This window comes from Zosterops lateralis (assembly GCF_965231275.1).
Source record: "Zosterops lateralis genome assembly, chromosome: 9".
Taxonomy (NCBI): Eukaryota; Metazoa; Chordata; class Aves; order Passeriformes; family Zosteropidae; genus Zosterops; species Zosterops lateralis.
In genome coordinates, this window is record NC_139769.1 from 10491331 (window position 1) to 10516438 (window position 25108).

At 54.5% G+C, this 25108-nt stretch overlaps 2 protein-coding genes across 4 annotated transcripts in view; one reads left to right on the forward strand and one right to left on the reverse strand.

Annotated features, from left to right (window-relative positions):
* Positions 1-273: 273 nt before the first annotated feature.
* DPH2 (diphthamide biosynthesis 2) lies at positions 274-4108 on the forward strand (the record flags this gene model as incomplete). The annotated part of the gene is made up of 6 exons (XM_083867889.1): positions 274-420; positions 1898-2010; positions 2131-2351; positions 2545-3183; positions 3305-3490; positions 3581-4108. The coding sequence occupies 6 exons, from the start codon at positions 274-276 to the stop codon at positions 3709-3711; spliced, it is 1437 nt and encodes a 478-aa protein (XP_083724015.1). The 3' UTR covers positions 3712-4108.
* A 431-nt stretch (positions 4109-4539) lies between these two features.
* Positions 4540-25108, reverse strand: part of IPO13 (importin 13) — a 31204-nt gene continuing 10635 nt past the window's right edge. Inside the window, exons 3-20 of one of the 3 annotated variants that reach the window (XM_083867298.1) lie at positions 20186-20326; positions 19879-20020; positions 18761-18927; positions 18282-18402; positions 17830-17977; positions 17498-17679; positions 16594-16620; positions 15788-15922; positions 15413-15556; positions 14933-15013; positions 14211-14348; positions 14040-14136; positions 12145-12197; positions 5998-6064; positions 5774-5832; positions 5573-5662; positions 5254-5435; positions 4540-5139 (exon numbers count right to left, since the gene is read on the reverse strand). In XM_083867298.1, coding sequence (XP_083723424.1) covers positions 5040-5139; positions 5254-5435; positions 5573-5662; positions 5774-5832; positions 5998-6064; positions 12145-12197; positions 14040-14136; positions 14211-14348; positions 14933-15013; positions 15413-15556; positions 15788-15922; positions 16594-16620; positions 17498-17679; positions 17830-17977; positions 18282-18402; positions 18761-18927; positions 19879-20020; positions 20186-20326 — 2074 coding nt within the window. In that variant the 3' untranslated portion in view covers positions 4540-5039. The remainder of the gene's footprint in view (positions 5140-5253; positions 5436-5572; positions 5663-5773; positions 5833-5997; positions 6065-12144; positions 12198-14039; positions 14137-14210; positions 14349-14932; positions 15014-15412; positions 15557-15787; positions 15923-16593; positions 16621-17497; positions 17680-17829; positions 17978-18281; positions 18403-18760; positions 18928-19878; positions 20021-20185; positions 20327-25108) is intronic. The other 2 variants (XM_083867300.1, XM_083867299.1) reach the window with 2 other exon arrangements.

Here is a 25108-nt window from a genome sequence, read left to right on the forward strand (position 1 = left end):
GCGCGGCACCTGACCGGAACTGCAGCGCCCGGACGGAAGTAGCGGAACGCCGCCTCCGCCACCGCGCCCGCTTATTGGCTGCCTGGTTTGACAGAGGCTGGAGAACTACACGCGCCATAATGCACCGCGATCAGCGCATATTTCCATTGGCTGTCGTCCCCTCTCCGCCCCGTTATGGGCAGGACTTCTGGGGGCGGGGAAGGCAGAGCCGAGCTTCCATTGGTCAGAGTCGCGCCGCAGCCCGGAAGCGGGCGCAGGGTGCCGCGTGCCGCCATGGCCACGGCCTTCAGCAGCGATGGGGAGGCGGCGCTGCGGCGGGAGCTGTGCGCGGCCGTGGCGGCGGCACCGCGGAGCGACCTCGACGGCTTCTACGAGATGGGCCGGGCCGCCGCCTTCGTACGAGATGGCGGGTTCCGCAAGGTGAGTGGGACCGAGGGTGGAGCCGGCCGGGGGCTGCGCGCCGCCCCCTCTCCCGGCGCCTCACAGGATTGTTAGCGTTGGAAGGAACCTCTGGAGATCATCCAGTCCAACCCCCTTGCCAGGGCAGGGTCACCAGGTCAGGTTATACAGCAACACGCCCATATGAGTTTGGAATGTCTCCAGGGATGGATATTCCACGACTTCCCTGGGCAGGTGTTCCAGTGCTCTGCCACCCTCAGTGTAAAGCAGTCCTTCCTCATGTTAACATGAAACTTCTTTTGTCTTAGTTTGTAGCCATGGCTGCTTTCTGTTGCTGGGCTCCACTGAAAAGAGTCTAGCACCGTCCTTTTGGCACCCACCTTTGAGATATTTGTGTGCACGAATGAAATCCTGTCCTCGTTCTAGGCAGGACAGGGTTAATTTTTGCAGTAGCCAGGAGGGGGCATGGCCACGACCCAGAGGTTACTCTGTACCACTTCCCATCATTTTCTGGGGACAGGGAAGGAGTCCTTCCCGGGTCCCATAGTGTGGCACGGTCAGGTATTGTCAGAACCCGGCATCGAGCACTCGTGTGCAAATCATTTGTCTCTTGACGTTGTTATTAATAGTGTTGCTGTTACCGTTGTTTTTCTTATTTAATTTGCTGTTTCTAGTAAATTGCTCTGATCTTGACCTGTGATCTTGACCCGTGATCTTGACCCTTTGTGCCTCTCATTCTCCTCTCCATCCCACTGCAGAAGGAAGGGGAGGGGAGAGGAAGCAAGTGGCAGTGTGGTTTGGAGAGGCTCACTAGGAGCACTGAACTGGGGAGTACCATCCCTAAACCGCAGCAGATCTCCTCTGTCTTCTTTTGTCCAGACTAAGTGGGCCCAGCTCACACAGTTTCTTATCACAAGAGACACACTCCAGACCCCTCATCATCTTTGTGGCCTCTGCTGGACCTTCTCCAGTAGCTCCTTGTCCTTCTTATACTGAGTAGCCCAGAACTGGAGACAGTACTCATGATGTGCCTCACCAGGGCCAAGTAGAAGGGCAGGATCATCACTCTCAACCTGCTGGCCACACTTCCCAATGCACTCCAGGATCCCATTGGCCCTCCTGGCTGTAAGGGCCCTGCCAGTTCATGGTCGACTTGTCACCCACCAAGACTCCAGGTCCCAGGTCCTTATCTGCAGAACTGCTCTCTAGTAGGTCAGCCCCCATCCTGTGCTGGTAGTTGGGAGTTATTCCTCTCTTGGTGTAGTACCCTACACTTGCTGTCGTTCACCCTCATTAGGTTTCTCTCTGCTTAATTCTCCAGCCTATCAAGGTCCTGCTGAATGGCACAGCCTTCATGTGTATCAGCCACGCCCCCCTCCAGTTTCATATCAGCAGACTTGCTGAGGGAATATTCTATCCATTCTATCCCCTTCTGTCTTTTCATCTCAGCCTCCACAGTGCCTCATCCCCTGTCTGCCTCACGCCTTGCTCCCACCAGGTCGCCCTGCAGTTCCCTGATGAGCTCCTGGCAGACGCAGTGGAGGTGGCGGGCCGGATGGAGGCAGAAACGGGGGCCGAGATGTACGTGTTAGGAGACACCACGTATGGCAGGTCGGTGTGGGGCTGTGAAAGTGTCCTGGGGTTCTCCTGCGGGCAGGAATGGGGCGGTGCCAGGGAGGAGGGAGGGAGGGAGTGCTGCAGAGCCTGTCTGACACCGAGTTCTCCTCGCAGCTGCTGTGTGGATGAAGTGGCTGCCGAGCACGTGGGTGCCGAGGCAGTGCTGCACTACGGCCCAGCCTGCCTCAGCCCCTGCAGAAAGCTCCCAGTGCTGCACATCTTTGGGCGGCAGCCTCTGGACATCGGGCGCTGCACAGAGGCGTTCCGGGAGCTCTACCCCGAGCAGCAGAGCTGTGTGGTGGTGCTGTACGATGTGGTCTATGCCCATGCAATGGGTGAGTGCTCCGGGGCAGGGAAGGGGGGCTCTGGCACTGCTCTGAGCTCTGCAGAGCTGCCAGGATCAGACCAAGTAAGCATTCATTTCCTAGACATTGGCAGCTTTGATTTCTGTCTTCTCCCCTGATCTGTTGCACCTTCTCCACATGAGGACTGTGGCCAAATTTTGTTCTCACTCCTCTCTTTCTTCAGGTGAGCTGGAGCAGCAATTGTGCCCCGAGTACCCCAATATCATCTTCTCTAGGCTGGTGTGTGGAGACCCTCCTGACCCCACAGTGCCCGGGGAGGAGCGGAAGTTTGGTCGCCAGTTCTTGGTGGAGGCTGCAAGAGGACTGCAGGACTATGCCATGTTCTATGTGGGAGCTGAAGGCCTTGCCCTCACCAGCTTCATGCTGACCTGGAACTGCTGCCCTTTCAGCTCCTTCAGCCCTACCACCGGCTGCGGCCGCCGCGAGACCCTCAATGTCAACCGGGCCCTGATGCGCCGCCTGTACCTGGTGGAGCGGGCGCGGGATGCCAGCGTGGTGGGCATCCTGGTGGGCACCCTTGGCGTGGCAGGCTACCTGACCGTGCTGCAGCACCTCCGCCAGCTGCTGTGCCGGGCCGGCAAGCGCAGCTACACACTGGCTGTGGGGAAGCCCAACCCTGCCAAGCTGGCCAACTTCCTGGAGGTGGATATCTTCGTCCTGGTGGCCTGTGCTCAGAACTCCCTCCTGGACTCCAGTGACTTCTACCGACCTGTTGTGACCCCCTATGAGCTGGAGCTGGCCTGCAACCCGGCCCGTGAGTGGACGGGGAACTACCTCACAGACTTCCGAGACCTGCTGCCAGGTATTAGCTAGAGACAGCTCCCCAACACCCTCCCACAGCATATTCCACGCAGCTGCCCTGCCTGTAAGCTGTTGTTGCTCCAGGATAGATGGACCAGGCTAACGTTACTGTTCCCTGGCAGGTGCCTGTGCACATGTTGAGCTCCCACCGGCTGTTCCCGCAGAAGAGGCTGTTCCTGATGTCTCGTTGATCACAGGGAAGATGTGTGCTACCCACCTCTGTGGCCCCCCGACCTCTCAGCTGCCTCCCAGCACCACCCTGGCCTGCAGGGACCAGACACGGGCACTCGCAGAGATCAGCCCTGCAGGTTTGTGTTGGTTTCATGGTGGGGCTGAGCCCTGGTGCAGGGGCAGTGCCACCTTCCTGCCCTTGGTAACAATTCCCTTTCTCCTCCCAGCCTCCTTCCTGGAGTCTCGCAGCTGGCGGGGCCTGGAGCAGCAGCTGGGACAGACCCCTGTCTCCAAGGCTGTGCAGGGCCGACGAGGGATTGCCATTGCCTATGAGGATGAAGGGTGTGAGCAGCCTTGATTCAGCAGCATTGGTACCCAGCCAGGAGTGGGGCCATGTGGGGGCCCAGGAATTGCTCCCACTGGGTGTTGGATCTGCTGCCAGCTGGCACCTTGCTGGATGTGGCCTTGGGTCAGTAATACTGCAGTGGGAGAGCAGGAGTTGAACGTGTGTTCAGGAATGCCTGTGGCACCCTGAGGCTCATGGCCAGGGCAGCAGCAGGGCCACGAGAGACAGGCACTTGGCTCAGTCCCAGTCTCCCTGGGCCTCCACCCAGGACAGCTTTGTCCCTATGTGGAAAGGTCACAACTTTGCAAGAGCTGACAGTGCTGGACTTGAGGCTTTTGTGGACTACTGCTGCTAACTAAAGCTGAAGAGGATTTGTAAATGAACTGTTTTTTAGAATAAAATACAGGCTGAGGAGCACAGATGGGTGATACCAGCTGTCCCAAAGAGAAAAAGGTATCGTGGTGCCCACCTGGGGAGCAAAGCCCTGTGTGTCAGCTAAGACCAGCCAGCAGGAAGAGAAAACCAGAACTAGGACCTCTGACAGTGAAAGCACAGACTGGGCTTGGGTATTAAGGCAAGGGCAGAGGAACTCTGAGCACAGACAAGCCCCTCAGCTGGTCTTATGAATGGGAATGGGGTTTACACATCCTGTGCTGCAAGAAGGGACCCGATGTTTGGCAGGGTGGAGCCCGGCCCCTCTCATGTTTATGCTCCATGCTGGGCAAGCAGGACAGACTGATATTTTGCCATCCCTCTCAAAGCCAGGGAGACACTGAGGCGTCCCAGCCTTGATTTAACCCCCTCCCCTTGGTTCTTCCCCAGAGGGAAGAGGCAGGCAAAGTCTGGGCACTGCAATAATGACAGCCACAACATAGAAATATTCTTAATATAATTAGGTGCAGGGCCTCCCCCCTCCCAACCACACGTACAAATGAGCAGGGGGCAAATTCCCCCCACCCAGCCAGCCACTGCTGCAGGCACAGGGCGGCCTCCCCGCTGCGGGGCACAAGCACCCACGGGGAAGGGCTGGGGAGGGGCTGGTAGCCCAGGGATGGGGCAGCCCGTGCTGGGGCAGTTCTGCCCAGGCTTCCCCTGCCCCACCACTGCCTCCTGCAGCCAGCACTCCTGTTCCCTTCGAGGAGGGAGCATGCTGGGGGAAACAAAGATGCTGACACCGAGATGCGGCCACCAAATCTAGCTGAGGAGCGTCCCGAGTGGGTTAATTCTAGGTGGAGGGTTATTCTATGAGCCGTACTGCAGCAGGGCAGGGAGGATGGGGGGGCTTTTCCTTGTGGGGAAGAGCTGGTCCAGGCAAATCGTCCGCGGTCCTGGCCAGGTGCTCAGTAGTCTGCTGTGTATTCTGTACCATGCAGCCCTCGGCACAACAAGGTGAACTCCTTCACCATCTCCTTCACTCGCCGCTTGTTCACACGCTCTCTGCTAAGACAGAGGGAGGGGACAAACATGAAGTAGGAGGGATGCACTGGGCCATGCAGGGGAGTCATTCCCGTGGGAAATGTGGGGTACAGCTGCCAGGGCAAGTGGCACACAAACCTGAGGATCTGCTGGCTGAAGTTTTCCTTCTGCTCTGGAGTTACTCGGGCCGAGGGGAAACCATCCTGCTGCATGGCCTCCTTGATCCAGACGCTCAGGAGGCTGAAGCAGTGCTTGTTCAAGGCAAAGAGGATTTCTGCAAAGTGATCCATGAGGCTGCGGGAAGCCTGGCCACCGATGCCCTGCCACAGAGCAAATAACATATTAAGCCCATGTCATCACTCTCCCTGCTCCCACCCATGCCCCTGGCTCCATAGGGATGCTGCTCAGGAATAGAGCCCAGTGCTACCCAGGGAACCCGTGGTCCAGCATCTCTCACCTCCAGCACTGCCTGCAGCAGTGCTTTGCCATTCTCATGCACGACCTGTCCCACTGGGGCGATCTCTCCACAGCGGGGCAGCAGCTCCGTCTGCAACACAGAGGCCAGGGTCTCTCAGTGCCAGCACAGGCTGTTGTGCCCAACCTCAGCCCCACTCCTGCCTTCCCAGCTCTCAGGACTCCAGGATGGCATCATACTTACAAAAAAGCCACAGGATGCTTTGACTGTTGGGGCCTCGGGAAACTTGAGTGAAAGGACACCTGGAGGCAAATATCACTCGGGTTAGCAGCCAGAAAACCCCATGGCCATCCCAAATCAGCCCTGCAGTCCCTGTCCCTTGGCTGTTTTGCACCCAGTTCTACAGGAGGAGCAAGCTGGCTTCTCCTCAGTGATTTGGAGCACATGCCCATGCCCATGGTACTCACCACACTGAAACACTGCTTTGACATCCAGGTTGCTACACAGGAAGAGATCCGGTTTCCTTTTCAGAGCCTGCAAGGCACACAGACAGGCAGCATGAACCCGGCGCTGCAGAGGCAGCCAGGAAGCCTCCAAGGAACCCAGTGACCCAGACATCCTCTGCCTGGACACACACTTACCTGAGCACACCCCCAGGAAAGGGCAGATTCACACAGTACAGCAGGAAACCATCACTTTACCCCTCCCCAAGAATATCATTCAAACAGCCAGGCACTTTGCTATGCCCAGGATCCACTGACCCCAGCACCTGAGGATAGGTGCCACAGTGGTGTGCAAACACTCTGACACAGAGGGCTCCAACCGTCAGATCAGATCAGGCAGCAGCACCGCTCCCAGGACAAGGGCAGCCATGCAGGGCTCAGCAGAGACCAACCACCCGTGTACTTTGCTCTTCTCCTGAAGATGCTGGCATCCCTGGGGCCACAGCAACTGGTTCAAGCAGTAGCCCCAGACTGCACCAGATGACAATGAGATGCCAACATTTCTTGGCAGTTCCTGAGCAGCAAGTCTGAGATCAAGAAAGCTTGGGGTTTTTTAATGCCACACAGTGATTCCACCAGCCTTTGTGCGGGTCAGGCACTGCTGCTGGAGACACCCTGAACTGTGGTACCTTGTGCAATGACTTAGTCCCCTTGGTGCTGGCACTGAGCAGTTACTGGGTGGAAATGTTTCAGCCTGCACCCTCCACTCAATGGGAAGGGTTTCTGACCTGCCTCAGTAAGCCCTGCTATATTAGGCAGCCACATTCACACCCTGACCACCACACCCACTGCTGCAGAAAAGCACTGGGAATGGCAGCCATGCCTCCTGCCCTCCTGTCACTGCAACACCAGGAACTGCAGCCATAGCACTGGAGCGGCCCCACTGTGTGCCTGGAGCTCAGAGAGCAGCATACCAGGGCAGGTAGCCCTTGGGATGAGCTCTGTGGGGCCAGTGTTGCCCTCTGAGCTTTCTCCCAGGGATAAAAGCAGGGACAGCTCTCAGTCAACAGCACCGAGGACACAGCCATCTGCCCCTGCGGTCTCTACTTGGTGCAAAACAGACTTAATTCCCACCCTGTCTTCTCCAGGGAAAGTCCAGAGCCATCTGCCCAGTGCAAGACAACAAGAAGCTGAGGAGCAGGTTTCAGAGTTACCCCATCTCCTTTCTGACCTTTTCTATCACAAACTGCAAAAGAGGATTCAGTTTTGGGCACTGAAGGCGTCACTGTATGGGGTGGAGATGGCACGATTGCAGGGACCTGCTCCCTGCTGGAGAGCAGAGAGCTTCATGGGGCAACCAGGGGCCACGTTATACCTGTGTGTGTATATACAGGCTGTGCACCATTGCTCCTGAGGCACTGGCACCAACATCAGAAGGTGAACTGCTGGCTCAGCAATGGTTTAGCAACGTTTCCACTTATTGAGGCTGCTGCTGTGCAGCTGGCCCCACACAGGACAAATGTGTGCAAGAGAAGTTACAGTTTTAGCCCTGAGAAACTACTCCTGCTGGGGCCCTACTGTGAGCTCCAGAGCAGGGAGAGAGCCTTTCCCCCAGCAGCCTGTTGCTCAGAGGCAGCTGGCTCCCATGATAACCACCCAGCTGCAAGCTCCTCTACCCTGCCTATCCATGGGTTTTAACCTGAGTCCTGCATACTACAAGTGTTCCATTTGGCACAAGTCTTCCAATGTGCTCAAGTTTCCACCTACCTCGGGTCCTTCTCCCAGCCAAACCAGACCTGCTGTAGGCAGAGACCCCAAAGTTCTCCTGCAGATTCACTGCAGCATCTGCTCCTCACTCCACCAGTGTCATGGAGAAAAGCACGCCAGTATTGGGACAGCTCCTTCCCATAGGACACTTTGCAGAGTGCAAGCCCAGTGCAGACCTGGGTACATATGCACATGTCTAATGTAAAGAGAGATGCTTTTTACCCCCACAAGATGGGGCCCTGTGGAGCTTCTCCCATAAGAAGGCAGCACCAGGTAGGTCTGACTACTCTTTCTCACACTAGGTATGTCCAGCTACTCTTTCCTTAGTACCAGGAACCCTGCTCCAGCTCTAGGACCTCTTCTTGCCAGCCCATCTTCCCTGTCTCCTGCCAGAGCACCTCTGCTCACATGGAGGCGGGTCTTGAAATGCTTTCAAATCTCTCCCCCAACATCCTCTGCATGAGCAGCCACTGCAGAGATAGGCACTCGCTCTCCAAGATTAACTGTCCTCCAGGACAGCATAGAGGGAACATTGGGTTCTTCTCCACAGCAGCTCAGATACCACCAGAGAAGTCTTCAGAGCAGGCTCTTCTGTGTCCATTTCTTCATAGGCAGACAGGCATGGAAGGGACACCCACTCCCCCAGTAGACAGAGGGCAGTGGGGACTGCACCACCAGTTCCTGCAGCTCTCCAGAACACACAGCCTCAGTGTCCAGTACCCAGTCTCTTCCCAGACCCCACACCTGGCAGAGCAGAGCCTCTTGCTTTGAAACGGGCACATAAGGCTGGCCAGGCAGGAGCAGTGAGCCTCAGCAAAGGGTGCTGAACCCGTGTCCTCTATGGGGTTCTCTGAGTCTGGCTAAAGCAGGTGAGGTGGAGAGCTCAACGCCTGCAGCATGCAGCCTGGACCAGACCATTAAGGGAGGGAGGTGGGGGATGAAGCTGGCTGTGCTTGGCCAGGCACTGTCTGTGCCATCACAGGAGGTCAATCCTGCATCTTCTGCCTGTGAGGTCCTGTGCACCCAGACTGCCCCAAGGTTCTGTCACCAAAACGCTCCCAAGGTCTGTGCAAGTAAGAAGGCCTGCTGGGGTGGAAGAGGTGGAAAGGCAGGCTGCAGAGTCCCAAAATCCTACCTGCAGCCCAGAGCTCACATGATATCCACTGTTTCCTCAACTTCAGAACCTGCCTGGTTTTGCCAATGTAGACCTGGGTGCAAGTCCCAGCCACCACAGCCATGTGGTCCTGTGAAAAGGCACTTCAGCCGCATGGGTGGAACTGAGCCCCACACCCTCTGAGTGCAATACCCACTTTGGGCACTGCAGCAGTGGTGCTCTGCACCAATCCCAGCATGCAGCAGAGAAAGGAGGGAGCAGGTGAGAACAGGATGCTGGCACTGCTCTGTGCAGCCTTATGGCAGACTGGTTATTTTATCCTTAGCTTTGAATAGTATGATAACTTTGTCATTTGGTTTAAGCTAGCAGCTCTCATGATCAGCCAGCCATCATCAAGAGTGGATTGCCAATTAGCATTGTGGCAAAAGGATCAGCTGCAACAACTGGGCAGTTCCATGAGCTGCAACCAAGCCCAAAAATAAAGTCAGCAGGAATCCTGTGACACAGAGAGATGGTTCCCTGTGTGCTGGAGACAGCTGATATGCAGGCTTCATGAGCTTCTCCTGAGTTATCAGAAGGCAGGACAGTACTTACTGGCAGAGTGGGCAGAAATAGTGCCTGCAAGGAAGAACCAGACAAACTTGAAACAGGGAAGATGATACTTCCACCACGATGATCAACCACAAAAACAGATGGTCAGAGAAGTGGGAAAGTCCCCACCTTGACACATTCTTGTGTCCAAATTCACTGGTGCTCTGGAAGATGCACTACTTTGCCAAGGGGTCTGCAGACAGAGTAGGCTGGGTGAAAACACAGCTCTTCCCACACAAAAAACTGGTCTGAAGAGAGCTGAAGTTTTCTCTGAGTTTAATCCTCTCATCTACAAATCCTCAACAGCATCACTGAAGAGTATGGTCCTCTGGAAGAGGACAGGCTGGACCCATCTCTGCCATCAGAGAGCCCTCAAAGTCCTGAGAGCAAGGAGTCAATCAGGGATGCTAAGGCCAATTCTTGATGGCTTTAAAGCACCTGACTAGATCATCAGTCTGTGAGAAGGGTCAGGCCAAGGAAGAGGAAACCTTAAGTTCTATGTGTGAAGAGAGAATACAGGGATGGGATCCTTTGGTCTCCATTGGGTTTCAGGAATACGAAGCCCAGAAAAACAACGGGTCTTGAGTGGGTGGTGTCAGGCTGGCAGCTTGATGTCACATGTCTCACAGTGATCCAAGATGGAGAAGACACTGAGGTAGGAGCTCTGAGCTGCTCCTGCAGGACTGTCTCTGAAGGGTATCTGAAGATCCACACACATGAGACAGGGCCAGCTGCCAGCCCATTGCCCCAGCATTGCCTGCAGATCCTGCCCACAAGTACAGTGTGTTACAGATTCTCAGCACCCTGGATGGGCGGTGTTTGGTCTCGCTGTACCCCCCACACAAGTGCAGCATGGTTGCACTTTTCTCTCCAAGAAAGCACAAATATTCTGTGTCCTGACACAGAGGAGGAACCCAAGCCAGAGAAGAAATCTGTATTTTCCAAAGAAACAACAAGTAGCCTTAGGAGAATCTTTCAGAGTCAGCTAATGTGGACTAAGTGATCCTGCCAGGATCACTTCTACCTCCCCTCCAAGAGCAATGGGCTTGTTGGGTCCTTTCAAGAACTCCATGCAACAACAGCTTTCTGCATGATCTTCCAGTATTTCCCTGCCCTCTTAGGAAGACTTGCTCCTGCCAGACCTGGAACCTTTACCATTATTTCCTCCTGTTACTGATTGTCCCACTCAAGGAGAACAGAAAAGGTTTTTTTTTTTACCTACAACTGGCACATTACCTTTTTTATATTCTAAGACTCATGCAGCTCCGCAGTCTCCCATCAGCTTTTCCTTCCCACCATATGTATAAGGTAGCCATCTTCCCAGATGCTTTTCTCTCTGATCTCTGATATAAATCTACAGAAATGTTGTGCCCCAATCTAGGCACAGTGTTCAAATGGAGCTACTGCCAGCAGTGAGGACGCCACCAAGAATCTCACACACAGACCCCATTTACCACCCTCCCATCATGTTCAAAACCCTTGTTAAAAGGACACAGCTTCTAAAACCAGAGCATAAGTCTGATAGCCTTGATTATGTTACATCTTTCAAGATGAAAAGCAGGGAAGAAAAGGCTACAATATGGCTTTGAGATTCAATGTGTCTCAGCAGGCTCTGGGCATCAGGGTGAGAACTGAGGAGAAGACTCTGCCTGGGGAAGGTCAGGTGCAGCTCTCTTTCCCACTCCAACCCTCAAGACTCATGGGAGGATCAGAGGGGTCTGACAACTTAGCACGAGGACATGCCAGGCACCCTCCCTGGGCTGTCAGCAAGGGTAGGATGGCCACAGCTCTGGGAGGAGCCAGGGTGAGTGTTCCTACACAGCCACTGGTCCAGCACGTGTGGTTAGAGATCTCCCCATTACAGAAACAGAGCAGAAAGCAACTCTGCCATGCCCCTCCTCACCACAGACCCACCCTGTGGGTAGGTGGGCAGGGAACATGTCTCTGACAGGGACATTGAGTACATGAAGGACATCAGGGCTGCTCCCTTAAGGGCCATGGGGGGCTGAGGAGCACACTGGGCAGGTGTATATACACACACAGCATAGCACTGACCCTGCCTGCCCACCACCAGCACTGACACAAGTGCCAGCCCACAGCCCCTGCCATATCAACACAAACTGTCCCCATATGCTGCTGAGCCAGCAGCTCCTGCACAGGAACTGCCACCACCTGGAGAGGCTGCTGGGGCAGGAGGCAATGTGGCACTTGCCAGATCCAGATGCCATCACAAGCATGTTGCTCAGAGCCAAACCCTGGCAGCTGCCTGCTCCTGAGGGCAGGGGCTTCCTCCCACTGGCCCCTGGGCAGGGCAGCCAGCTCAGCCCATCCTCACTCCAGAGGACCCGTCAGAGGGCAGGTAAATGGGTTAGAAAATATCCACTTAATGCTCTAATTTGTCTGTCACCCAAGGGTGACTGCAGCAGCAGCACCAAGCACCCCATGTCAGCTTCAGCCCAGCAAGGGGGTGGGAGCTGGAGCTGCCTTGCAGAGGAGAGCACTGCCCTGGGGATGGTGTGAACCCAGAACTAAAGGAGAATGTTTTGTTTTCAACTTCCACGGAAACAGATGGAGAAACTCGATATTCAACTAAAAGGAAAAAAAAACGTTGTCAACAGAAAGCTAAAAATAGGTTTAAATTGAATTAAAAAGAGAAAGAGAGAGAACAGAAAGTGAATGAATAAGAAACTAAAACACACCTGTGCCAGGAGTTGCATAAATGAATCAACAATATCAGGATGATCCCTGGGCCCTAAAATATAATAAAGATGTAACTTAAGAGAAAAATCATACAAACAGCAACTCAACATCATATAGTTATGTGATACAGAAAGAATTTACAAGTGAAAACAGGAGTGTAAGGGAGGAGGGGTGTGTGGGGAAGGGGATGGGCAACATGAGCAGCTTGAAGCAAGTTAAAGAAACAAAACATACAAAAAATCATGAAACTTGAAGAACCCAAGAACAGAAAGAAACTGCAAAGGAAAGGGTCTAAAGCCCCAGGGTCTCCAGCTAGCACCTGGGTGCTGCAGAGCCAAGGAGGAGATCTTCATTTCCTTGGGGAGGAAGAGAAGGAGGAGCAAGGGCTAGCTGAGCACCATCTCCACAAGGAGAATTATAGCTTTTGCACTGTGGGGACTGAGCAGGTGTCTTCAGAGCACTGTTTGGTCCTGGAAGGTAACTGCAAGTGAACGACAACACCTCAGCAAATGCTTGACAGGCCTGGCTGGGCTCAGGCGTGCACATGCTTGTCACCAGCGTCAGCTGCTCAGGAGACCCTGGTACAGACACCTTCCCACCCCATTCCCAGATGTTCTCCAGGACGGTGAGTCCAGGATCCTTCTGGAGGTCTCCTCCAGCATCCTCATGGGAGAGAGCAGCTCAGTGCCCAGAGATCTCTGTGCCAGCACCACTCACCCTACCTTGGCATCTGACTGCACACTCACTTCTTGGCCCAGGTAGGCTCAGGCATGCCCCCCTTCTCCTGCCACACGTGGGCTCAGCAGAAGGGGCACTTCTGCTCAGCTCAGAGCTGGCCCCCCACCCAAGGGGACAGTCCTGGGCACACACCAAGCTGAACAGCCGCTTGCCTGAGCAAAGCTCGCATCCAAGTGCTGGCACAGCTCAGGCTCCGTTCCCTCCCTTTTCCTCCTGCAGACGTGCCTGCTGCTGCCTGGAGGCATCACCAGCTCCCCAGCACCAAGGCAAAAGGGTTCCAGCACAGACACATCCACACACCACTGGCACGAGCAGGGACCTGATATTCGAGGAAGCCTGGCTTGCTTGTCACTGACCCCAGTGACACCTCAGCACAGTGGAATTTGCTCAGGCCGTGGCGTGATGATGAAGCAGGGCTTCTCATGTCTTCCCCCACCTCTCTAGAGAGCTCTGAACCTTGAGCTGGGCGACAGCATCACCCTACCTGGCACCCAGCTGTGAGCAAAGGATAAGACCTCTTGGGGGCCGCATGTGATAATGCTGAAGGACCAGATTCAGCAGCTCCAGTGTACATTTGTCTCTGTCACAGGGCAGGTCACCAAGATGCTGAGGGGAGCCATGGTACAAAGGAGCCTGTTCTAACCCCATTTCCTTTTTGTAGGGTGGACAGTGAGCCAAAGAAAGGCCTCTGCCCTGCAGGAGAACACCAGCATCCTCAGCATCACAACAGGGACTTGCTGGCCACCAGTGACTCTGAAAAAGTAATTTCCCAGCTGTTCACACACATTCTCCTGCTCATATGAGGGCTTTATTTCAGGCCACTACAAGCAGCAGTGGTCCCCGGAGAAGCCCCCAGATCTTCCTGTGGGTATAGCCTCCCTGCCAAGCTGGACTGCAGTTCCAGTTTGACCCTTGCTGCACATGATATCCAGCCTGGGCTGCTGTTAACAAAGCCCAGAGCACCCAGGGGTTTCCTGCTTCTGTTGCCTGCAGGGAAGGTACCCACCTTCCAGGGACTGGGATGAATCCAAGAAACTGAGATGGCCCAAATTAGCTTAGGAGTGAGAACAGCCATTCCTGGTAAGACGCCTCCAGACTCCACGCATGCAAAAGCCTGACAACAGCCCCAGTGCGAAGACAGGCTAATCCTACGTACCTTGCTGGAACAGGGTCAGTGTGACTGAGGTAACGAGCAAGAAGAGGGCCTTGATAGGAGGGAAGTGGGCAGGCTCATGGGCAAAGATGTGAACCAGCTGCAAAAGAGAGAGAGGGATCGAAGCTTCTGCTGGCCCTGCACATCCCCAGCCTCCCAAGCAGAGTTCCATACCTGCCGGGTGAGTTCAATGGCAGAGACCTGGGGTATGGTGCTGTACATCTGCCCCAGCATCTCACACAGCTGAGGCACCATGGGGGCAAAATCATCCAGGAGGGTCTTCACAGACTTCTCAAATATGGCACAGACAGACTGTGGGAAAAGAGCTGCATGAGCAATGGACATCAGGAGACCTCAGCCAGGGCTTAATGGATGGGTCCCAGGAGAGTGAAGAGCTGGCAACGGGGATAGGGACCAGCCAGGCAAAGGGCTCAGACCTGCTCTGGTACTCATGGCCTGCCCTGCAGCACAGGATGCTCCCAGTGATCAGGAAACACCCTTCCTACCACAGCAGGAAGGCTGCCCAAGGGCCAGGGAGAAATGGCTGGTGGGACTTTGCACATGGGCATTACTGGACTGAACAAACTGGACAAGCACCAGGTGATACAGGTCCAGTTCAGAACAGAGCTGTTCTCTTAGGGAACACAGGTTGAGTAGATCCCATCTCCCTGCTCATGGCAGGACCTCAGTTACTGGAGAGAAGCAGAGCTGATAGAGGAACAAGACAGACAAGAATGACTTGATGCTGCTGGTGACAGCAAGCAGCACTGGTCCAGATAACCCAGCAAGACATCCCTCTCACAGGCCATCACCCAGAGTTTGTCCTTTGCTGTCCCCCACTCAGGTCAGCAAGGACAGGCAGAGCTGCAGGCAGTGTACAGATGAAGCCTGGTTACCTCCACCACTTGGGCATCATTCAGCCACTTGCTGAGAACCTTCTGTATGAGCTGGAAGACTTGCTGCAGAACCACCACCACCTGTAAGGAATGAGAGACACTGAAGAGAATTGGTCCCCATGGCACTGGGAAGGCAAGATTCAAGACTAAGCATGGCCTGGACTCAAACCTTCAGGCACCACCCCTCTCCAAAGCTGGACAGCTTTTTTCTGAAGCAGCCTGGCACAGCTCACAGTTGGCAGGTAGCACACAGGCCATCCTCCAGAGTAGCACTTAGCCAAGATGCATCCAAGAGGCAAGTCACCTCTGTCCACCTCAGGAGTGGTGAGATGAGCTGAAGGAGCTATTTTATACAGAATAAACTAGCACTACCCTCTTGCTGGCACATGCTGCATTCCCCATTAACCCCCCTCTCTTGCAGTGAGTTGCAAGGCTTTGGCCAGTCTGTAGCAGAGAACATGGAGCTGTCACTCTACTCACTGGGTTGGGTCCTTGCTGCACTGGCAGTTTTTTGACCTCGGTGCTTTCATGGTCGTCATCGTGGTGGCTGATGTCTAGAGTGGTGAAGAGGTTGGAAAGCAGGCCCAGGATGTGGATGATGGCCAGCCTGTTGGAGGGATTGGGCTGCCAAGGAAAATAAGCCAAAGTGTGACATAGACTGCACTACTCAATCATAGTCATGTCTTTGAGATGCTAAGGAACTAGAACTGCAGAGGCAAAGTGTCAGAGAGAGGTTCCTTGCACTGCACTTTCCCTTGAGCCCATGTTTAAGAGTGCTGCACCAGCACAGCAGCCCTGGGGCTACAGCCAGCAGGAGAAACCACTTCTGGATGGAGGCAGCACACAGGCACTCACCGTTTCATCAGCCAGCTTTTCCAGCTGCTGGATGTAGGGGGTGATCAGGGAGTGCAGGTTCTTCAGGATCTCCTCCACTTGCAGTGCAGAAAGCAGGAAACCAAGAGCCTGCATCAGCCACATGCACTGGCTTGTCTGGGACAGAGAAGATACAACAGGGCAGGTCATTGCCTGGCCCACAGCCCATGCTATGACAGCTGCCAGGGTCCCAGGTGGGTGTGCTGCAGCTCCTGAGCCTCGCTATCTAGGTCCCTCTAGGTGCATCTCACTGCAGGAGAGGGGAACAGTTCCCTAACAGCTTCTGTTCCCACAGAAGAGCTCTGGCTTCAGCACACCTGGCCTCTTCCCAGCACCTGCCAAGGAAAGACCAGTAGGTGTCCAGAGATCTCTATGCTGGCATCACTCACCCTACCTTGACACACCATCTTTTGCACAGCCTGTCTCAGCCACCCTGTTCTAGTCACAGGCAAGGCTGGGACTCAGTTCCTACACTTATCTCCCTTCTTCCTCTTGGAAACATGCCTGTCATCTTGGTATCCTTGGGTTTGGAGAGACTGGGAACTGCTAGACTTGGGTCCTCCTCCTCCCTCTCTAGGGGACATACCCTCCCAGCACAACCCCAGCCTGTGTGGGTGATGTGAAGCCCAGCAGCGCAGCAAGAGGCAGCCAGCAGGTTCTCCTGATCCTGCAGACCATGAATACAGTGCTGAGCTCTCCTCTGGGGACAGCTTTGTGTCTTCAGCTGAGCATGACTAAGAGGGCATGGGGGGCAAGGAGAATCAGAGGTGTGAGTCAGCCTCTCTTACCTTGTGAATCTGCTTCATCAACACCTCCTGTCAAAGGGAAAGGGAGAGGAAAAGAAAAGAGTGAGTGCTGCAGAAAGGCCCTTCCCTTCCAGGAGGCAGGACTGATGACAGGAGGGAGGATTGACACAGGAGGTCAGGACAACTAACACCAGTGTGGGCACAGACAAATATTGTGTACTTTCCACAACCTGCCACTGGCAAGAATTAAATTCTTGTCCCCTGAGCCAGCCCACTCAGCCACCCAGCAAGGGGAGCTCCTGGTCTGCAGCAGGATTGCTCAAGGAGTCAATCTCAACCAGGGTTTCCTCATTCCAGTGACAGTGTTCCTCAGGCTTTAAAAGCAGAGATGCTTTTAAGAGCTCTTCACCTCTCTGCTCCCATGTACATCCTGGCAGCTTGCCCAAGTCCAGCCCTTCTCCTAGTGCCTTAGGACTCTGAGCCTCACCTGCCTCAAATCTTGAGAGTCAAGAAGGAGCATAGGACAAGCTGCTCCAGCACTGCAGAGATCAGCTCAGTCTCCAAGGAGAGGCTTGAACACGAGGGCACTGCCTTCCAAGATGCCCAGCAGTGGCACTAGCAGCATGGCAAGTGCACAGCTGGCAGGCTGTTGCTCCCAACAAGGCAAACAAAACCCCAGGGGAAGGACAAACACCCATGTGCAACCCCAGCAGACCCCTTGGCAGTCATGTCCGTCACTGGCTGCCATTTCTGTATTTGCAGAAGGACACAGGGCCTGCTACATGGGTTTACTAGCCTGCAAACAAAACAGACAAGAAATCTCCTGTGTCAAGCAAGATACCCTGAGCTGCTCCTTTGTCCCCCTGCCCTGAGCCTTACAAGGAAAAGGTGTGCACAGAGCACATCCCAGGTCACCACCACACATCCACCTGCATCCAACTCCTACCTGTGACACAGCAACGATGTTGGCAGCATAAGGTGGCAGGTCATACTTGCACTCTCGGCAAATCTTTTTCAGGGTGGAGACACTGGAGATGGAGAGCTCAGGGTTGCCCAAGGCTTGGAGCACCAGTGGTAACACATTGTTAATCATCACAGGGTGATCAGCCAGCCATTCAGACAGCGACCCTGCATACACAGATGGGGTCAGACTGCAGGACTGTACCACAGGTTCTTGCTCTCTGCATTCCATGATGCCCAGCTTTGCTTTTCACCACTGGTATTGCTGGGCAGATGTGGTGTCAGGGAGGCTTTCCCTCCCCAGCCCAGCCCACTCACCAATAGTGAACATGACGGTGTCAGCAAGCTGCACATTGCTGATGCTGATCCGGGGAATGAGGCCGATCAGTCCCGGCACCACATCGGAGTAGTTCACGTCGATGGTCTCAGCAATGGACTGGAAGCCGTAGAGCAAGGCCTCCGTGTGCTGCCAGGGTGGGAGAGGCACTGTCAGAGCCAAGCACTGACCCCTGATGCCCAACACCACCCCAGCTCCAGGCACCAGCTCAGCACCCCCACAGTAGCTGAAGAGGCTGATCCCTTGGCAGCATTAAGGACAGGGAGGCAGAAGACCTATTCTTCTCCACAGCAGACCCCAGAGAGCCTGTATGTGTGCTGGCAAGGTGCTCATGCTCCTCATGCTGTCATGTCCCTTTGCTTTCAATACCCCATTAAGGGCAAGGATAGGTCCCTGAGGCCTGTCAGCGTGGCAGCTGGGTCTCCTTGCTCACCTGCCATGTGGATGGCTGCTCTGTGTTGGTCAGGAGACGTCCCAGTTTGTCATAGAGGCTGCTCAGGAGCTCAGCACCCAGCATCTCGTACACGTACATCAGTGTGTCAGAAATGTCCACCCTGCAGAGAACATGGGTGTCTCCAAATGCTGTCCCCAACTCATGCAGAGAGCTCCATGTGTGGACACATCACTTTCTCTCCAGGGCACAGACACTGCTCATACAAGCATACTGTCCCAACCAATGGAGTGATCCTATGGCCTCTTGGCCAGGGTAACTGGTGCTGTGCCCAAATTTTGCAAAATGAGCCAGACCAGCTCATTTTCACATTACCACCACAGCCAAAACAGCTCTTGATGGAAGGAATCTCCTCTGTGTCCCTCCTTGGCTCATCATACAGCACTCAGTCTCCAGGGTGTCAGAATGCTGCCCCTGCATCCTCACCTGCCTGACAAGCAAATCCAAATCTCCCACTTTACCTGTATATCCGAAACTGCTCCTTCTCATCCGAAGACCAGAAGCCATACTCCTCATCAGAGGGGAACTGAGCTTTGTGCAGCAGCACGTCGACCAGCTGGAAGTAGACAGGCCTGTAGACCTGCTGGTACACAGCCTGCTTGTCTGGCTCAAAGGACAGGATATCATCCTGGAGGCAGAAGGAGGAAGAAATACATTAGGTGTTGCAGGGAAAGAAAATAGAGCTAATATGCCTGCTACACAGGGGACTCAGGCACATCTCAGGGCTAGTGGGACTTGTCACACCTCGGAAGGGTGCATTTCCAGCTCCCTAAGATCCACTTGATGCTGCACCCCTTCTGCAGTGGCAGCATTATCTGGAGGCAAGATGCCAGAAGCCCCAGAAGCTGGGTGCACCCTCAGACAGCATTGTTATAGGGGGTGGCAGTGTCCTGCCATGTCCTATCCTTAGGAGCACACCTACACCAGGAGCATGTGTGCTTCAGACTGCTGTGAGAGAGCTGACTGAGCACAGAGCCCTCCTGCATGCACCTGTAACCTCAGACCCATCTGGAGAAGCAGCAAGAGGTGTTGGGAGCCTCAGCCTGGCCTCATGCAGCAGAGGAGCTGCTGGCAAGGCACTGACTTCACTCCCCTCCCTGCCCACGCTCAGCCACGCCACATTGGATTGTGGAGGAATGGAGCTGAGGGATGAAAGGGAGCTAAAAATAGAGCACAGTGTGGCAGGGCTGCTCTGCCAATCCAGGGAACACTGACCCTGGGAGAGGGACCCCAAACTGGGCAGCCACTAGAGCCATGTTCTCATTCCTGCCTGCTGCAGGCACACAGCAAGGAGCTAAACAACCAGGTCTGCTCCTGGAAAGCAAAAAAATTAACATGAAGTTTTAATTAGTTTTGTTAATGAGGCCCTTAAAGGATGGCTTACACTTCTAAGGAGGACTGGTGGCAGAAAGAGCCAGCCACAGTGCCAGCATTTCCTAGGTATGTGCTCTGCCCTAGCTGCAAGTGCAGGGAAAGGAGTGAGGACATCAGAAACCCCCAGTTAAATCCAGGCCAGACCCCAGTCCCCATGCACTGCTCTCTGCAGAGCCCAGGCAGGCTGTCCACAGTAGTCACCAACCTGCAGCGTGTACCAGAACGTGAGGGTCAAGGAACTGGTGGTTTCATTGACGGGGTAGTGTCCAGGGATGCCAGTGCAGAACATGATCATGTTGACCAGGGCCAGAAAACTCTGCCAGTGCTCCACCTGGTCCAGGAGGGCTCTGGGAAGTAGAGAGCATGGTCAGAGTGGCATCTCTGTTGTGAGCCCAACTCCTCTGCCCTGACACATGTCACTGGGTGCAGGACAGGCCCTGGACAAAGCAGCATGTGAGGAACAGCAGGCTGCTCTGAGCTCACTTCTCCTAGGGCCCTTCCCCAGCACTCACCGGGAATGGTTCTCCCCCAAGGCCACAGCGATGCGGCAGATCCCATGCGACGTCTCCATGTCCCCACTCTGGACTGCCTGGCGCAGCTGCTCTTGCAGCCCCAGCACGGGCGGGATAAGCTTGAGGAGGGTGTTCACATACCTGCAAGCACAGCCTGAATCAGTGCCAGGCATCACCTCCCTGGCATGGGCTGCCATGCCATCCATCCCTCCTGCTCAGCTTTGCCTACTTGAAGGCTGCTTTGTGCAATGGGATGCATGCAGGAGCCTTTACTGCTGACATGATCTCCTTGCAGAATATGGCATTAGGACAAAAGCTGCAGCCCCGAGCACTGCTGCAGCAGAGCCTCTGCAAGTGAAGAGAAGGGCTAAGCCCATCAGCTCTGGGCAAACCCCTCACTGCACCATGGTGTGGATCCCTGCCTCTGCCCACCCACACCTGCCAGCAGGGCTGCCATGACCTCCAATCTGCCACTGCCACAACCAGCTGTGAGTGAGCTGTGCCTGTGCACAGCAGCATCGATGTGGAGCAGAACAGCAGCGAGGGCAGACCTGTGGGCTCTTCACAGCATGCTTGCAGCCCTCAGATTTGCACAGAGGCAGTCCAAGCTGCCAGTGGGAAACCACGCGACTCTCCAGCTTGGGCACATCCAGACTGTGTGCCATGTCTGGGATGAACTGGGCAGCTACCGTTGGGGAGTCCCACCCAGGAACAATGCTGGCCCCCTGGCACATTCCAGGCTGCCACAGCGCGGTGCGGCACTGCTCTCCCACATCCCATCCTGCACATCAGCCTCCCCTCCGCTGCCTGTAAGGGATGGTATCCAAGGCAACGAGAGGGAGGCAGCCAAGGTGAAAGGCAGCCCGGGGCCCCTGGAGAGAGGCCGTGCTGGAGGCTGATGAGCAGCCTGCCTTTTCCCTGCCATTTCCCTGCCCGCCCAGGCGTGTTATCTGCAGCCGCAGCCTGTGCTCCCTGCCCGCCCCCTACACGCAGGTGCGGGGCTAAGGATGTTTGGAGTGGGAGGCATACATGATTCCAGCTCTCCTCTGCCCATCCTGGGGAAGAGATGTGAGTGCTGACACCAGGACAGCCACACATCCACCCCAGAGTGGCAGGGTGGCTTTTGCTAGGGATGATTTAGGAGAAAACAAAGCCATTAGTGCCACCAGTGCAGGGACAGAGTTGTGCTGGTGGTGGCAGCTTTCTCTCTGGGTCAGCAAGAGAAGACAGAGGAAACAAGGTGTCTACAATCTCAGCTGTCATCCCAGCATTCCCTCTGTGCTGCTGGGGGTCACTCTCCTCTTGCCGTTTCCCCCAGAGAAAATCACACAGCAAAGAGTTTATTTTTGCAGAAACCATTTCCAAGCCTCTGATGCCCTGTGAGTTATGCATGTGGAACAATGTGATGATGAAGAATTTGGAAATTCAATAGCTCCTCTCCCTGGGAACCAATGCAGGGTAGGCCCAAGGGAGCCAGGGCAGTGCTCAGACAAAAAGCCATAGAGAACCTTCCACTTCTCCAGTGTAAGGCAAAGCCATCCTTCCTCCACAGCATTGGGTTCACATTACCCTAGGGAGGTTTTTATGGCTTTATGACTTCTGTGACATTTTCTGACAAGGATCCTGCTTCTGCCAGTTACCGTGAGATACTCACAGTGCCTGGACCTGAACTGATCCTCTGGAATCCCTACACAGCTAACAGAGATAACCACCTGGATTTGCTTCCATACTGCAGTCCCATATTATTGAAGACTTCTAGAAAATGTTGGGTGAACCATGTGTCCTGAGTGCCACCTTGCTCTGCTAACTGTCCTGCAGACATAAGGGCATCCTGGGTGCAAGGGTCCCTAGCCAGAAGGGAAATGCTTGTTGTAGGAGAGTTGTTTTCACCAGTTACCAAAGATCTGCAGTCAAGTCAGCCAGAGCTGAACTGCTCTATTCCATATCCAGGAGCATGGAGTCCCCTGGTCAGTCCACCTGCTGCTTTCAAGCCCAAGGGGACCACCTGATGCCACTTCCCTGACCAGGTGCAGAGCTTGCCCTAGGAGGTGCTGCCAGCCACCACTTCCCACCCCCCACACCACTGTCAGGCAGAAGAAGACAAAAACATCCCAGCTCAGAAGAGGCCCTGGATGCCCAGCTTGTTTCCAGCAGCCAAAAACTGTGAATGCCTGTGAAAGAGTATATGAACATGGCAGCCACATTGTGACTTTTGCCCATGCAGTTTTCCCTGCAGTGATCTGCCTTAGCCTTCCTGAGCAAGATTTGCTATCCTGCTATTTAGGGCCTGAGCAAATTTTGTTTTCGTGAGTTTGTCTGGTCCCTTCTCAAAGGCCAGTGAACTGCAGCATTTGCAGCTCCCTGTGTCAGACCAGCACCTACTGTTGCCCTTCCCACAAACCCTCTGCAAACTGCACCAGTATGGGAGACAACATGTAGAGGGGAGATACGGGCATATGGGACAATCTCATCCTTCTTGATCCAAAATCAGAACCACCTCTTGATGAGATAATAATCCAATCTTACTAAAAACCTGTTTCTAATGAAGCTCTTGGAAAACTCTTTAAGTAAAATTCCTCCTCAAAAATTCAGCACAAGGTACCAAGATCAGAAAGAGATGGGCTATACCCCCGGCAATCCCGCATGGACACCTGCAATCCTGCCAGGTTTGCCACTGTAGCAACACCCTGCTGCTTTCAGAGAGGAGACTCAGTGTCCAACATCCACACTCTGTAACTCCCACCATGGGCATACACCACAAGGAGGTCCCTATCCCACTCCGATGCTACCCACTGCACTACAGGCAGGCCAGGTGCCACATGCCAGCTCTCCCCTTGCAGCATGTGCTGCCAAGCTCTCTGACCCTTTTAGTCGAGGGGATAATCTTCAAATGAGATGGAAAATACAGCCCAAGACTCTCCTCTGCAAATGAGATGAAACAGTGTCTCCATTCCTCCTCTCCCACAACTCAGGAGCTTCCCACCACCTTCAAGAGAAGAGGCGTGCGCAGAGATGCTCCAGTGCTAGCTCCTGGCCCAGCCTCCAAGGTTTCTCCTCAGAAATTCCATATCCTAACAGAGGAGCAGCGTCAAGACTCCAGCAACACCCAGCATATCCCCTTCTCTGGGTTCACAGGACTCCCACCCACCTGGCAGGTATAGAGATCAAACACTTTGCACCTACACATCTCTGGTGCATCATTTCTAGTAACACCTCAGAGGCAGGAAACCACTCACTGCTCCTTGCAAGCAGGGAAATGGGAGCTGACAGCACAAGTGACTTACCCCAGAGTGAGGCAGCACCAGGGCCACGTGGTCCTTACCCATGAGGTCACACCTGCCCTCCACCTGGACACAAGTGCTGTGGCAGGAGAGCTGACTTGCAAGGTGGTGCTCTCCTGGGAAGATGACCCACAAACTATATAACCCTCAAAGTCAGAAGCCAAGTTTATGAGCCAGTGAGACTTCTGCTGGTGGCAGAAGCACACCTGCATGATCTCCTCAGCAGCAACATCATTGAAGACAGCCAGGAGGAAGTGAGGGGGGAAAGCACTTAGGGAACCCATGGCAAAGTGGTGAGTCCCAAGACTAAACCCTCTCATGGAGCAATGCCCTCATAAACTCTGGAGAGGACCATGCTAGCAGCCCAGTGCCAAGAATGCTCTGAGCCTGCAGCCAAGGGCCCTGCAGAAACAAAGGCGAGAGACCACGGAAGAAGAGAGCAGCTGAAAAGCAGCAGGGATCTCCCAGACTATCAAGATAAGAGACAGAAAGGTCAGGAGACTCCCTGGGGGCTCTGGGAAAGAGATGGATCCACTTTGGCTGAGTGACAAAGCCAGAGGGCAGGGACAGCTGGCACTAGGGGAAGCAGGAGGAAGAACACATTACAGTGGACACAAGAAACAAAGGGGAGGAGAGCACCCACCAGGGCTGGGAAGCAGCCGACACCACACGCTGCCTGGCAGGGCATCCCTGTGACAATGCCACCACTGTCCCCACACCCCAGGGCAGGAGCTGCACCAGGCTAACACACTGGGTAGCCTTTCAGGCCAGCTGCCTGCCCTGTCCTGGCCACTGCCCACATGCCTACAGACAGCAGGGTGCTCTGCATGGCTGATGATGCCTCCAGGAAGAAGGATGGAGAGCAAGTACTGAAGATTTTCTAAGGGAGTAGCCAGTATAGTAGGGCTGAATGGGGCCAAAAACTGCATGGCAGGGTCAGTATAGAAGCAGAGAGGAAACCCCACTGTCAGTAACACTTCTCTCCACAATTCACTTTGAAAGCTCAGCAGAAAACTCAGCCTTTTAATGCAATCAAAGAGCAGCACTGCTCTTTCTGCACAAACGTATGGAATCACGGCCAAGGGACTTCTGAGACTCAAAGAAAATGGAAAGCAGGAAGACAGAGTCCAACATTTCAGAACTGCAGGTGACCTTCTCACTTTCTGCCTCAGACCTGCTACAAGGGTCTGAGCTGGTCCAGAGCCTTTGCCAGGCACAAGTAAAAACAGCTTGTGGTCACCTCCTAAACACTAGCAAATGAGGCAACCCCTCCCCCCATCCAGCAACACATTAAAATCCTGATGGGTCCCTTTGTGCACCAGGATTTGCAGTCCACAGATGCAACTCCTTGTCATTGAAAATGACAGCCCCAGGCTATCCAAGAGCTGGGGAACATGAAGGCTGCCCCTGCCCTTAAGCAAGGGGAGGACCAGGGCTCACAACTGCAGTGGCAGCATCATTCTCACCGCTGCAGAGGGTCGGAGCCTGCGCGATGTGCAGCGATGCACAGGGCATGCACAGTGGCAGCAGCTCAGCTCAGCCTTCAAGGAAACCCTCCTCTTCGGGGGAAGGTTGCTAAGCAGCCAGGAAGGGATGTGGCCACGGGAACTGGAGATATACTGTCCCTTCTGCAGGCATTGGT